Genomic DNA, 15,496 nt, shown 5'->3' on the forward strand with positions numbered 1-15,496 from the left:
GACACGGCCTGGTTCGTCTGCATTAAGAGTCCAAGTCCCCTAATGCTGACGAAGACTCATCATCTCTTGGGTTGGGACCGGAAACGCCGATGAGAATGCATGGCTGTAACCTTGAAGGCCGTGACCGGTAGAGTGTAGATGACCTAGGGTACCGTAAACCGGAAGCCCTGTTGGTCCGAGTCTGGCTTCGTCAACTTCCTGCTGAGGAGGGGGTAGTTGAAGAGAAGCCGGAACAAGGAGGGGTAAACACATTCGCCGGAAGCTGTCGTGCATACCCTCCTTGCTGCTTGGTTTATAGTTGACCTAGAGTGCCGGACATCCTGTTGGTCTAAATCTGGCTTCATCAACTTCCCACCGAGGCAGGGGAAGTTGAAGAGAGGCCGAAGCAGCTTCTGGTCGAGAGACCGGGAAAGGAGGGGTATACGCATTCGCCGAAAGCTGTCGTGCATAACCTCCTTGCTGCTTGGACAATGGCTGGAAGCCTTGCTGCCCGAAGGCTGCTTGTCCAAACTCGATCCTCTCACCCACCCAAAGGTGGGGAGACATTGCGGAAGTGACACCTTGATGTACAACCGAAAAGGAATCGAGTAACTGTACCTTGCGCATTGTGAGTGCGCTCTGATCGAACTCCCATGGGAGTGTGCATAACCGGATTACTTCCTTGAAAGTGACTAAGCAGAGGCCAATCTCCCTTGTTAAGGGGAGAAAGCCTAGTTGTGCAACTTCCGGCACTACCCGGGAAGTTAACACTGAAAGGCAGGTCTGAAGCGAATGGCGGTGCTGCCGGAAGAGGAAGTCCGTCTCCGTAGGTTAAACCGGAAGGACCGGCTGCTGTGGTGTTGCCGGAAATGACGTCAGAAGACGTAACCATGACGGAGGGAGGTGGAAACCTGAAAGATGCTAGAGACCCTGAATCTCCAACCAACGGAGAGAGAACAATATTGTCAGCCGTGGCTGCTCTCTGCATTTTATAGTTGACAATGCCACGTATCTCTGGAATGAGAGATCGATGAAACCAGCGAGCTTGTCGCTGGGGGTGTCATGGCGGACGAAACATTAATGGCGGATGACGAGGCTTTAAGTTCGTCTGGAGAAGAAATTGGCACAATGAATGAAGTATTGTTTTCATTATCTGTGACATCAACAACCATTTTAGGCTTCTATACTATCGACGAGACCAGCGAGCTTGTCGCTGGGGTTGTCATGGCGGACGAAACATTAATGGCGGATGACGAGGCTTTAAGTTCGTCTGGAGAAAAAATTGGCACAATGAATGAAGTATTGTTTTCATTATCTGTAACATGAACAACCATTTTAGGCTTGCTTTGTTTCTTGTACAGTAAAACCTGTAGAAAGCGGTCACTGGACTTACGGCCACTCGCACAATACGGACAGTCTTTATTGGCACGGATCGTTTCCTTCATTAAAATCACTGTACTTAGCGGACACCTCGGAATTACGGATGCGGACGCTTATTTTAGGTCCCTACTAATTGTGTAACTGCTCAATACGGACAAAGGATGTTCGTTTAACTTCCAAACATCATTGCGATTGTCTGTCTTCTCTCTCTCGCAAGCTTGATTTGAGAGGTAAAAGAAGCTTAATCGCGATTGGTCGGCTTTGAGCTGAAACTGAAACAAGCTTATTAGCGATTGGTCAGCAACCTCATAGCCAATGAAATGCATCGAAAGTATTCGACGGAAGTCGGTACATTTGTAAACAACATCGAAGATTCTCACACACTTGCACAGCTGATTCAGTCGCGTTTTGCCGAAATTTGAATGAATTACGATGGCTTCTAGGTTGCGGAAGGAACGAAACGCTCTCACTTTAGAGCAACGAGTGTCTGTGGTGAAAAAGCTGATCATGGCGATCGATCGCGCAAGAGCTGGGCTGTGGAAGGACGCAGATTTCAAAAGTCAGCATAGACAGAGAAAAAATTATGGCTTTGTGGGAATCGGGAGACGGTCGAGCAGATCAAAAGTGGACTTGCATCATCTCTACTGCAGTTTGCAGAAACCCAGCAGGATCAAGAGTTGACAGACACTGCTTTTAAACTCGTCCGCCAAATGGAGGATCTTCGCATTCGTCGAGCAGGAGAAGCCAAACAGACAACATTGGATACATTTTTGGGATGAAGACTTTCGATGTGTTGCCTGTGTTACAAATGTGATTCAGTAGCTGTTAACTTGTGTTCAACCTGTGTTAAAGCTGTTGTGATAAGTTGTCTGAAGGACCAATTATTTTTACTTTAAATAATTTATATATTCTTGTTCTGCCTGTGTTAACAACATGTGATAAAGTGTTCTTTTTAAAAGTCTTTCTCTGTGGACTGGATCTGTTACAACTGGTAATAAAATACTGTATTTCACTGTTTTTACTTGTTATTTTTTTACTCTTAAACATGTACAGTCGAACTCGCTTAAGACGAATCACTGGGGATCGGGAAATAAGTTCGTCTTAACCGAAATTCGCATTAAGAGAATTGATTGATTTTTTTACTGTCACAATTTTAGAAGTAAAATTTAAAAAGTCGTGTAAAAGCATGTACATGCACATTCTGATCAATCTCCGGATCATGGTGTCCACCAGTTCTGGTGCATATGTACTACCCTGGCCAAGTTTCCTCTCAAGACATCAAAGAGACCGCCCCATAGATTAAACTCCCCATAGGTTAAACTTGGTCACTGACCCGGGTGCAGGAAGTGTTTCCTCTCTCATATGAAAGGGGAACCACCTCTCATAGCTAAAACTGGGTCAATGACCCCTGGGAAGAAGGTCAGTGTCTATAAAGGAGGCCACCCAGCCATCACAATGGACCTGCCTTTGACCTCGCCTCACACGCAGATCCTTGTAGCCTTGTGACTTTTAGAGACAAAGCGGCTCTGGGGCGATGAAAACGTGTTTGTTAAAAGAGGGGTTCGTTATGCAAATGATATGATATGTCGATCTCGGGACGAGTTTAAAGATTTCGCCATAAGCGTGAGTAAATTACAGACATTATGCATGCTTGGGAATCCAAAAAGTGCTCGTTATAAGCATAAATTCGTTACAAAGAATTCGTTTCAAGCATTTTTTTTAAGCATGAAGAAAGAGGTATTCAGTTGGGAACTTAAAACTAATGCGTTATTAGTCAAAATTCGTAACTAGCGTGTTCGTTTTAAGTGGGTTCGACTGTACATACAATATAGAACTTTCCTTTTCGCAACCACATTTGCTTGAACCTGTAAAATAAGGACACCTGCAGAATAAGGACACTTTTCACTGGTCCCAAGGGTGTCCTAATTTGACAGGTTATACTGTACAGCCTTTGACCTCTACCTGTTTTGTACTTCTGTGCTTGACTTTATCTGAGTCAGCTATTGCTGAACGATAATTTATAGCTAGCTGAATGTAGCAAAGAAAAGTTAAGATTGTTTGCTGAAATTCTCTAGCTGACAAGCAAAATGTTAACAACAACAAAAATTGGAAAGCTCTCACCAAGTAGGAGTGAGGGTTGACAGAAAGGCAAAGTGGCCTGATAATATCGGAGCGTAAAAATTCTAGGTCCTGCTCTGTCGCTAAAATGTCTACAATGACGAGTACACGTGGTAGTATACTGGTGGTTGCGCGGACACGTAATATGTCAGGTTACTCAGGCAGACCTAGCCCAAGTTACGGCTAAGCGTCTTTTTTCTGAGGTTACTTCCCTTTGACAGGTCAGCATATTTTCAGGCTCTTACCATCTAAACTGCGTCAATGCTTATATGTGAGTTGGAGTAAGAATACGTAATTTAATATCAATGGCATATATCAATATAAATTCAATTACAAATAAAAAAATTCACACATAGCCATATCCTTCACCCACTGGTCAGAAAGTGGTGGTGTGTCTTACCTCCCAGCCTAGGCCAGCCACAAAGTCCTCAAAGTCACGACTGCCTCCGCTGTTCGACAGAATGGAATTCTTGTCCTCCTGGCCCTCCGCAACGTAGATCACAGCAATCTTGTGTGTCTCGCGGCTGAAACATTCACATGTACTCATATCATTTAATTCCATAAAATTCTGAATGATGTACAGACACACAAAGCAACAGTATGAAATTCCTTGTAAAATGAGAGAGAAGAACACATTCATTTTGCACAATTTTGTTTGAATGAATGCCACATATATTTTACACCACAGTTAGAAAACAATACATTTTAATTTTGCACAAGATTTCTTTGATAAGAGCACTAATTCAATGAATTTTAGGGTATATTCTCTTAGGTGTCTTATACTTTAACCAAATGAACTCACCATCTCTGCAAGTCCAGGTTCTTGAGTTCTCTCAGCAGCTTGTCACTTTTTTTCAACAGGTCAAAGTGACACCTTGGCAAACACAAAAAAATTGCTTTTTTCAATACACTGCGAGTCTGATGTGCAAAATAGTTAAGGCAATGTGAGGCACTAAAATTACCAAAAATAAACTTGGAGAATACATGGAATAACTTAGTTTTCTGGGTAGTTATTGAAGTGACTTATAAAAAGAAATGACAAATTTGCGAATATGAAAGGACATAGACTGCCGTTGCTATGGAAACTGGCATAAAAAACGCCATATTGGATTTCTAGGAAACGGTTTTACAGCAACATCATACATCAGAAATGCATAATATTTGGCACAAAAATACACATTACTTATATCTACAATCATATAGAACGATTTTTTGACAAAAGACTACAGTTGAATTTAAATCAAAAATTTTTAATTAAATTTTCATTTGATTAATATACTTACCCGAATCACATAATAGCATTGACGCAGTCGAGATGCTAGGTTGACTGAAAAAACGATATCCCGTCTATAGTATAAGGGAAGCAACCCAAGCAAAAAAGTAGCAAGCTTGCTACCCAGGGTTGCCTCCCGTAGCGTGAGTCACGCCACAGATCTCGTATCCAATACGAGACACCCTCATTCGACTTCTAGAATCCATAGAAACTAAAAGCGGGGAAGGTGGGAGGGAATTACCTATGTGATTCGGGTAAGTATATTAATGAAATGAAAATTTAATTAAAAATTTTCGATTAAATTACATATTCTTACTCCGAATCACATAATAGCAGATAACTCCAACAAGGTGGTGGGTAAGATCAAAAAGTTCAAACTCACTCTAAAGTTCTGGAGAGACATAAACCAGCTGCCGCCAAGGAAGGAATGGACCGAGACCCATCCTGACAGAGGGCAGCAATGTCTGCAGAACCTGATAAGACAAAATCCTAGCGCCAGAAGCTGTGCGCAGGACATCATCCAACCTCCTAGACCAAAAGGCCAAGGAGGCCCAGGCCCTGGAAATGAGCTCGGGCCGAGCCGAGGGAAAGATAGCATAAAGCTATGACAAGGCGGAGGGAAAGAAAATCCCTTGCCAAGAAACTGGCCCACTGCCAAAAGTCAGGAAAGGATCCCGTGAGAAAGAAACCTCTGACTCACTCTAAACCCTTGCCAGGAACTGGCCCACTGCCAAAAGACAGAAAACGGACCGAGAACCAACCTGATTGACAGCCGAGATGTCTCTCAGGCAAGAAATGCGAAAGACAACATCAGAGAGCCAGTAAGCTGTGCCCAGCACTTCTTCCAATCTTCTGAACGTAAAACAGTCCGGAAAAGGACCCCAGTCTTGGATAAACCCGACCAAGTAGAGGGAAGGACAAGCTGCCACCCCCCCCCCCCCCCCCCTTATATTGGAAGGAAATGCTAATGGCCTGGAAAAGATCCGCGCGTAAGGTTGCCGGCTAAGCCCTGAAAAGGACCGACCCTCACGGAGACCATAAGGCAAACATGCCAAAGTAAGAAAACTTTGGGATGGAGTGAGGCCCAAAAGGCCTTTGAGAGAACAGTCAGCTCCAGAAGAGTGACCAAACTCCAAAAGGGAAAGAGAGAGACGCCTGAGTACCAAGTACCAGAGTCCAACTCAATGAGCAAAACTCAAGGGAGACGGTCACCAGTCGTCCCCTACCCATCCCTGCGAAAGAAGAGAGAGGGGTAAAATGAGGACGAAGCGACCTATGGTAGCGCGTAAGCACCGGAAATGCGGACCCGCAGTGGCCAAATCCTAATGTGACCGGAGACCGGAAACAAAATGACAAAAGCCAGAGTGTTCGCAGAGCAGACTGCTTGTAGGTAATTGAAAATGAATCAAAAAACCCGAAACAGAAAGAACGAGGCTGATAAGAAAAACGGAAAACCGTGAAGCGAACCAGCCATCAGACTCCCGAGACCAGAGTTCTCAGGAGAAAAACGTAATAGTCATAGTTGCAAGTGAAAAAAGAGTGACCAGGCCGGAAGCCCAACCCAGCAGAAATCGTCCCAACTCACCTCATGCAAGCATGATGGAGAAGAGGAAGAGACGAAATCCGCAGTCACAAGAACCCAAAATGCCAAAGTCACCACACGACAGGCAGGAGAATATAACACAGACTAAGGCCGAGAGCCTTGCTGCCCGTAGGCCGGCCATTGTACCAAAGTACCCCAAGTACACAGGCACAGTAAGAAACAAAAGTTTCGGCCGCCAAAAAAGATGCTGGCCTAGAGGCCAGCACCGAGAAAACTGGAACATTAACTAGACCTCTGCCCAAAAGGGGAGGAGTAGCCAAAGAACCTGAGAAAAAATGACAAGCCAAGAATGACTTCTCAAACATGCATTGCCCAGACAATGCACCCTCAGGAAAATCTGAATGTTACTTCCGAGGCCAACTCAAGTGAACCTTAAGTTTGGACGAAACACCAGAACGCGTCTGATCGCTAGAGAAAGAGTCAGACTCGGCGAAAGACAAACCTGGACCAAGTCCAGAAGCACGTGGCAAAGAGAAAACGGGGAAGCCCAAAGGCAGAAACCCCCCTTTAAACGGAAATCGACCTCTCAGCACCCATACGCTGGGAAAAATAAAGAATGTCGAAGCCCGAAGCCACAAGCACAAGGAAAGCAACAACTGCCACCGCCAACGGATGAAATGGCTGTTGCTCCAGCCAAGGCTAAAAATCCCGAAGCCCTAAGGCCAGCTGTTGTTCCAAAAACCCAGCGTACCTATGACGGCTGTGAAAGAAACAATCTCACCTGAGCTGAGGACTTAGGCCGCTTAGGCTGAGTCCGCTTAGGTATAGCCTGCTTAGGAGCGGCCTGCTTTTGCTGCTTTCAAATTTTGAAGCTCAAAAGAAGAGAACCGCTGTTCTCTGTTGGTCTCAATCCCCTGCTTCTGGCATGAGAGGCCAGGCTGCCGGAGAGAGACCGTCCATCAAGGATGACGATCTGAGAGTGTTCCTTGTCGACTCCTCAGAAAACCGGGAGTGGGCAAGAAACAAGTTCCTTCTGCACGAGACCGCATGGAAATAGTGCAGAGAGGACAGCCTCATCTGCGCCTCGTTCACCCTTGTAAGTGTGGAGAGGAGTGAGAACACTTCCTCCGCGTCCTGCTCTTTACTAAGAGTAAAGGGCGCCAAGGAATCTGCCAGAGCGCGAGAAAGCGCCCGCAGGAGAGTCTCGGAAATAGAACTGAGTTCCAAAAGATGTCAGCCCCCTTCTTCAGAGAATAGGAGAGTCTGCTCATAGCGGCAGAACAGAATCCTTCCTCAACGGCTTCGTAAGAAGCGAAAGAAGTTCCGGCGTGACCGGAAACAGCGCACGCGGACAAGCAAAGGACAACAGAAGGTTTCGAGACGACCTTGGCCAAGGCAACTTCCTCTGAGCCGCTAAGGGCACGAAGGAGGAAGCCTGCGCAGGAGCGGCAAGGTATTCCAATGCCAGCTCCGGAGCTGAACCATGAGGAACCAGCAACGGAACAGACGCCGGAGGCAACCCCCCGTCGAAGACGGGGGCTTGGCGAAGAGGCGGAAAGGTGAAAAGCTACTAAAGGAGATTTTTCAAACCAGAAGTAGCTGTTTCCTCTTTGCCAACCGGAAATCAGCCATCGCCGACGGAACGGACGCCGAAGGCGTGGCCGAAGACGAAGCTTCTTCCGGAACCTGAAGTCCTTCCTGTTGGCAATCGATTGTGCTCATTCCCTAACTGAGAGGAGGATGAGAGGAATCAAAAACCAAGGAAAGTGGGAGAGAGGAGCTAGCGGCCACCACCGGAGGGTGTGGATGCTGCTGTCCCAACAGAGGCAAGAAGCCTGTATGCCCATAGGGCAAGCCCTGTTCGAAATTCACCGGCGACCAAACGGAAGCAGCGGGAACTGAACCGGAAAATCCGGGAGGAGCCGGAAGTGCGGCAGCAACAGCAGCGCTATGCCAAAGCTGGTGCTGAGCCACCTATGAGCTGAAGCTCGGAACCCAAAGGTAGGCCGCAGGCCAGAACCGGAAGTGACAGTAACCAGTGCACTACCCGCTTGACCTACCTTCCTGCCAAGGCCGGAAGCGAAGCTGCCGGAAACGGCTGCCGTGCAAAGGGCAAAGCTCAAACCGGAAAGGGCCATGGGCTGCCCACACACCGATGAACTAACATTTCTAGCCGGAGCCGGAAGAGAAGCTGTCGCGGACGACTGCTTACGTATAGCGCAGCTCAAGCCGGATGGGAACATTGTCTGTCCGCTTTCCAACGAGGCACTACTTCCGTGAACCGGAAGCGCAGCTGTCGTGTACGACTGCCGACGTAAGGCAAGGCTCGAACCGGACGTGACAGTAGCCTGTGCACTAACCAGTGAACCTACACTTCCGGCCGGAACCGGAAGAACAGCTGTCGCGGGCGACTGCTGCCGTAGGACAAGACTCAAACCGGACGTGACAGTAGTCTGTGCACTAGCCGGTGAACCTCTACTTCCGGCCGAAGCTGGAAGCAGTTGTCGCGAACGACTGCTGACGTAAATTCGGACGCTGGCCGGAGCCGCCGAAGGCAGCTGCTCCTCGTCCACGGACCCGAAGTCCGAAACGCCACCTGAAGGGGACGGCTCATAGCCAAAGGAACCCGACAAATGACGCTGCGAGGGAAGGCCGTAAGCCAAACGCCCATCCTGTTGGCCATCGATGAAACTCGCCCCCTGACTGAGAGGAAGATGAGAGTCACCAACAACCGAAGGCAGCTGAAGAGAGGAGCTGGCGGCCACCACCGAAGTGGGTGGCTGCTGCTGTCCCAACAGAGGCAAAAAGCCCGAATGCCCAGGAGAACCACCGTATTCGAAATTCACCGGCGACCCAACGGAAGCAGCGGGAACCGAACCGGAAAAGCCGGGAGGAGCCGGAAGTGCAGACGCAACAGCAGAGCTATGCCATAGCTGGTGCTGAGGAGTCTGCAAGCTGCAACCCGGAAGCCCTAGGCCGGAACCGGAAGTGACAGAAGACTGTGCACAACCCGCTTGACCTACACTTCCCGCCCAGGCAGGAAGCGCAGCTGCCGGAAACGGCTGCTGTAGCAGGGCAAGGCTCGAACCGGAAGGGACCATGGGCTGTCCGCAAACCAGTGAACCAACACTTCCGGCCGGAGCCGGAAGAGAAGCTGCCGCGAACGACTGCTTACGTAAAGCGTAGCTCGAACCGGATGGGACCATGGTCTGTCCGCTTTCCAGTGAACCACTACTTCCGGCCGGAGCCGGAAGGGAAGCTGCCGCGAACGACTGCTTACGTAAAGCGCAGCTCGAACCGGATGGGACCATGGTCTGTCCGCTTTCCAGTGAACCACTACTTCCGGGAACCGGAAGTGCAGCTGCCGAAGACGGCTGCTGCGAGCACATACCTTGCATTGACCGCATCCCCGAAGGGACCTGCTCAGGTGCACTCCCGCAAGCGGAAGCCACCGAGTGCCGGCCAAGAAGAGAAACGCCTCCCGGTGAAAGGAATCCAGAGACATCACGGGAGCCAGCAGGCTGGGCAGGCGATCCTCTGCACGGACAAGAGTCCGAATCTCTGGAATCAAAGAAGACAAAAGGCTAGCAACAAAAGCGCCAGCCTCCGGCGCAGGTACAGGGTTAGAAACGGACGCGGTAGCCGCCAAACCCGCCGCCCGAGAGCCAGACGAAGTCTCCTCCGGCGCCGAAATAGGCACAGAAAAGACAGAGTTAGTCTTCGAATCAGAAACATGAACCATGGGGTTCTTAGAAGAAGAGGTGGAAGCCGAGGACTTAGGTTTACCAGGGCCCTTGCCCTTACCCTCGGCCTTCACCGCCCGCTTTTTCTCACTATCCGACATGCTGTCACGCGAGAAAAACAAACTACTGAAAAGTAAACAAGTCTCTAGGACGCAAAACTTCAGCAGAATAAACTAGCACTAACGTACAAGCCACCAAAGCAGCTAACAAATGCTACTGGTAAAACGCTCAAAGTCCGTAGCACGGACCCAAACTAACCAGCAAAAACACCACGTGCTAGCGAAAAATGGCGACCAAAATGGCGGCCACAACAACAAACTACTGAGCAAAATTCATAAGTCCGGCGGACGAAAAATTCTCAGCAGAATGAACAATGCAAACAACAACAATGCAAGGAACAATCTCACCAGCTAGAAACAGCTAGGAGCAGACGGGGAGCCGAGGCCGGTGGGTGTCAAGCAGACAGCAAAAACGGCCTAGGAGCGAAATCAAAGCACGACCTGTCTCTCTGGCTGAAAGGAGTCGAATGAGGGTGTCTCGTATTGGATACGAGATCTGTGGCGTGACTCACGCTACGGGAGGCAACCCTGGGTAGCAAGCTTGCTACTTTTTTGCTTGGGTTGCTTCCCTTATACTATAGACGGGATAGCGTTTTTTCAGTCAACCTAGCATCTCGACTGCGTCAATGCTATTATGTGATTCGGAGTAAGAATATGTAATTTAATTAATTTTTATAATAAGGATTCATGAATATGTGGTTAGAAATTCATTAATCAAAAATTTTAGTAGTAAATTTTCATTTGATTAATATACTTACCCAACTCACATATAGCAATTAACCCTAGTTCAGTGCTGGTTACGCTGTACGCGTCCCCTTGGTAACCAAGGGAGACCACTCTAAAAAAGAGAGTGCCCTATCCCATAATGCCAGACTAACCACTAGCCTGACTTCCGTATGCGCGCGCATACACCTCCATCTTATCATTCCAAAACGAAGCCCAACTCACTTCTTTTTTAGACCCCCATACCACCACAGCGGGGAGGCGGGAGGGAATAAACGATGTGAGTTGGGTAAGTATATTAATCAAATGAAAATTTACTACTAAAATTTTTGATTAAATTACATATCTTACCCAACTCACATATAGCAGATTGCTATCATAGGAGGAGGGTACTCACCAGATCAATCCACCAGAACCTGCCCTGCAGCCACCAAGGAAGGCAAAGCAGAGCTGCCATCTTGACGTATGCCAGCCACCTCCCTCAGATAGAAGTTTATAAAAACGTCTTCCGATCTCCAGTATGCAGATTCAAGGGAGGGAATAAACGATGTGAGTTGGGTAAGTATATTAATCAAATGAAAATTTACTACTAAAATTTTTGATTAAATTACATATCTTACCCAACTCACATATAGCAGATTGCTATCATAGGAGGAGGGTACTCACCAGATCAATCCACCAGAACCTGCCCTGCAGCCACCAAGGAAGGCAAAGCAGAGCTGCCATCTTGACGTATGCCAGCCACCTCCCTCAGATAGAAGTTTATAAAAACGTCTTCCGATCTCCAGTATGCAGATTCAAGCACTTCTGAGAGACGACCTGATCTGAAAACTGCTAACGACGAAGACCATGCCCTGGCCTCGTGAGTTCTAGCAGCCGTAAGAGGCAACACCATCCTGGTATCACCTAATTGTCTTTGCCACCAGATATAAGCGTTCCGAATGGTAGAAGACACCCATTTGGTTAGCGTAACTTTCGAGATGTCTTTCCCCCGAGCCGTATTGAGTGATATAAAAAGCAGTTTCTGAGACATAGAGCGAATCGGCTGAGTCCGGGACAGGTAGCTGCTGAGTGCTCGTACAGGGCAGTTAAAAACATCCTCATCTCCCGGAGCCAGAATTGTGCTTAAAGGGGGAATACGGATAAGCGGGGATGGTTGGCCTGGTTTTTGGTTCTTAGCCAAGAAATTAGGCCTGAACTTAAGAGAAAATGAACCGTCTTTTTCCCGGGAGATATCATTTGCCATTCCCGACAACGCGTGAACCTCGCTACCGCGTCTGGCCGTAGCGAGTAAGACCAAGAAAAGAGTTTTATGCGTTACATTCGCCAGACTGGCCAAATGGATAGGCTCAAACTCCTCTGACGCAAGAAAACGTAACACCAAAAAAAGATCCCACGCCGGGAGCTGTGTTTTGTCACGAGCCAGCTTAAGGGAAGCGCCCTTAATAACGCCGGAGATAACCCCCGACAAGTTAACCTTGTGTCCAAGTTGCCTGAGTGTAGAGGCAATTGCAGACCTCCTAACCCTCAACGACGAGGGAGAACCCCCCTGATCAGCTAGCCAAGATAAGTGATTAGCTACCTGCATCGACCTAGGCGCCAGGGGGTCCACACTATTCTCAAGACACCACTTCGACCACGACGACCAGTGCGAAGCGTAAACAGAGTTGGTCGAATCTCTGTGTGCGTTTTGAACCAGCTTCAAAGTAGACACAGAGGCCCCTGCCCTAAGCAGAGAGTCTCTGATAGCACCCACCCGTGAAGCTGCAGCATTTGCGGGTTTATGTGGTGAATGCCTGACCGAGGCTGCAAAAGTTCGCCCTTCCTTAGAGCGAGCGGAATGGGCGGACGAACCGCCGGACGCACCAGATCTGGATACCAGTGCTGGCTGGGCCAGAGAGGAGCCACCAGCACGAGCGCTGGCCTTTCGAGATCTGCTTTCCTTATTACCCTGCCCAGAATGCAGAAAGGAGGAAACGCGTAAGCCACCAGATTCGACCAGTCCATCTCGAGTGCGTCCACCGGCCGCCCAGGCTTGGGGGTCCGGAAACGGAGACACAAAGAGAGGGAGCCTTGCCGAGAACCTTGTTGCAAACAAGTCGATGCACGGCTTGTCTACCTGAGCCCAAAGGCGCTCCAAGGCCTGATGTGACAGAGTCCACTCTGAGTGGAGTATCTTGTCCCCCCTGCTCAGGGCATCCGCCAACACGTTGAGCTTGCCCCTCAGGTACGTTGCTGACAACCGAATGTGTTGCGTACTGCACCACATCAGCAAGCGACATGCTCTGTCTGACAGAACCTGTGAGCGCGTCCCCCCTTGGCGGTTTAGGTAAGCCGCAACAGTCGTATTGTCAGTATGCACTCTGACATGACTGTTCACCAGAGAAGGAAGAAACGCCCTCAGGCCCAAGGCCACAGCCTCCAGTTCCAGAACGTTTATGTGCAAGGATCCTTGACTGACGTCCCACACGCCCGCAGCCGTCTGATCCGCCAAATGGGCTCCCCACCCTGTCTGAGACGCATCCGTGAACAGATCGTTCTCCGGAGCCGGGGGAGTGATGGGAACACCCTGGGACACCCAAGGAAGAAGCCAGACACCTGTGGTGCTTCTGAACCAATCTCCCAACTCGACCCGGCAACTCCATGCTTGAGTTGCCTGATCCCATCGAGCCTGCAAAGCCGCCTGGAACGGTCTTTTGTGCACTCTCCCCAACGGAACCAGCGAGGCCATGGATTCCATCTGACCCAGGATAGAATACAATTCCCGAGCTGCGGCCACATTCTCTCCGAGTAGCGCACGGATCAACGCCTGAAGTTTGTCCACCCGCTTTTGAGCAGGACGAACTGACCACTCCACCGTGTCGAACTCTATGCCCAGATAGGTGAACCTCTGTGAAGGCTCCAACTCGGACTTCCCCACATTGACTGAGAACCCGAGTTGACTCGCCAGGCTGAGCACCCTGTGCGTGTGTGTGCTGCAGAGGAACTGATTCTGATGCAAAATCAGCCAATCGTCGAGGTACGCCCTGAGGCGCACCCCTTCCTGCCTCACTAGAGCACAGAGCTGACGAACGACCATCATGAAAACCCATGGAGAGAGGGACAGACCGAACGGGAGAGCCCGAAACTGGAAAATCCTCTCCCCCCACCGAAACCGCAGCCACTTTCTGTCCGCTGAGTGCATCAGCACGTGAAAGTAGGCATCCGTGAGATCGATGGACGTGGCCCAATCCCCTGGACGGAGAGCCTCTCTCACCGACGCAGGCGTTTCCATCGTGAATTTTACTACTCTCAGGAACCTGTTCAGACATGAAAGGTCTAGAACCGGCCTCCACGCGCCCGAAGCCTTGGGCACCACAAAGAGCCTGCCGTAAAATCCCAACGATCCCCGATCGCGAACCTCCTCGATTGCTTCTTTTTGCAGGAGAGCAACTACCTCCCCCTGCACGGCCAACTTGGCCTCGGGATCGTTTGGAAATCTGAAAGGCGGAGGTATCCTGGACAGAGGTGCCTTCTTCTCTGCCCAGAGTAGCCGGAACCCCGAACTGACTACCCCTAATACCCACTGGCTGACCACCAAACGTGACCAGGTAGTGAGGGCCCTGGAGGGGCAACGGTGGGGGCTAACGGGACCAAAAGTTCGGGAGGACATCATTGGGGGTGGGGCTTGCGCCCCGACCCCCTAGCCCCGCCAAAAGAGCCCCTCTTCTGGGAAGAGGCACCACGCCCCCTACCCCGAGAAGCAGAGCTCTGACCCTGTGTCTTGCCCGCCGCCGCGGACGAAGACTGAGCCTTGCCTTGACCCTGAGGCTTGCCCTGAGGCTTCTGAAAACCTTGATGAGCAATCTTGGCTATTGCCAGATCCCTTGCCTCGTGCGTTTCCTTTTGCAAAGCATCCAAAGATGCGCGACCCAGAAGGGAACCGTCCATGACGGGAGAGATCTTCAGAGCTTCAATCGTCACCTTGTCCCTAATTCTTGACCCCGTCAAGAACGCCGACCTGCGAGAATGCACGGCATAAGTGTACAATCTAGCCGACAAAGTCATTTGTTCCTGTGACACCCTGGCCAAAGTGGCCAACAAAGTCGTCACATCTTCCGAAGAAGCGTCATACCGGAACTCAAAAGGGTCGAGCGACGTCGCAATCGATCTCGACAACGATCTCTGGAGTGACTCTGACACAGACGCCAGCAGAGACCTTCCTGTCTCCTCTAACGACATCAAAGATGCCTCCGTACAAGGGACAGGCCTTTCCTTCGTATAGCCATCTTCCCTCAAAGCCGCAAGTTCCGGTGTCACCGGGAGTATCGACTTGGGCAAAGAGTAGGAATCAATCAGTCTGACTGGGTTGACCACCAGCTTGAAGTTGCGCAGACTAGCCGAACAAGGAACTTGTTGACCAACCTTCGCTAACCACGGTGCAGCCACCTCGGGAGCCTCACTGTGTTGTGCCAACAACGGAACAGGAGGCAGCCCCTTAGACCAACCCTTCACCAACACCTTCGACATCTCAAACGCCAGAGAAGGAGATTCGATGAACTTGAAAGAACCCTTCGTATTCTTATCAACACGAAAATCCCCCCAAGCCGAAGGAGGTAGAGCAAGCTGAGACTTGCTGAGACTTGCTCTCCACCACACCCTCTTCAAAGTACTTTGAAGCCGTTTCAGCTGCAAGCGC

General features: G+C 49.7%; 1 protein-coding gene across 6 annotated transcripts in view; it reads right to left on the reverse strand.

Annotated features, from left to right (window-relative positions):
• Positions 1–15,496, reverse strand: part of LOC138952779 (ral GTPase-activating protein subunit alpha-1-like) — a 499,987-nt gene that overhangs the window by 149,833 nt on the left and 334,658 nt on the right. For all 6 annotated transcript variants that reach the window (XM_070324510.1, XM_070324511.1, XM_070324509.1 and 3 more), the window contains 2 exons: positions 4,280–4,351; positions 3,878–4,001 (listed from right to left, as the gene is read on the reverse strand). In XM_070324510.1, the coding sequence (XP_070180611.1) occupies positions 3,878–4,001; positions 4,280–4,351 (196 nt within the window). The remainder of the gene's footprint in view (positions 1–3,877; positions 4,002–4,279; positions 4,352–15,496) is intronic.

Source organism: Littorina saxatilis, linkage group LG17 (assembly GCF_037325665.1).
Source record: "Littorina saxatilis isolate snail1 linkage group LG17, US_GU_Lsax_2.0, whole genome shotgun sequence".
NCBI classification, from domain to species: domain Eukaryota; kingdom Metazoa; phylum Mollusca; class Gastropoda; order Littorinimorpha; family Littorinidae; genus Littorina; species Littorina saxatilis.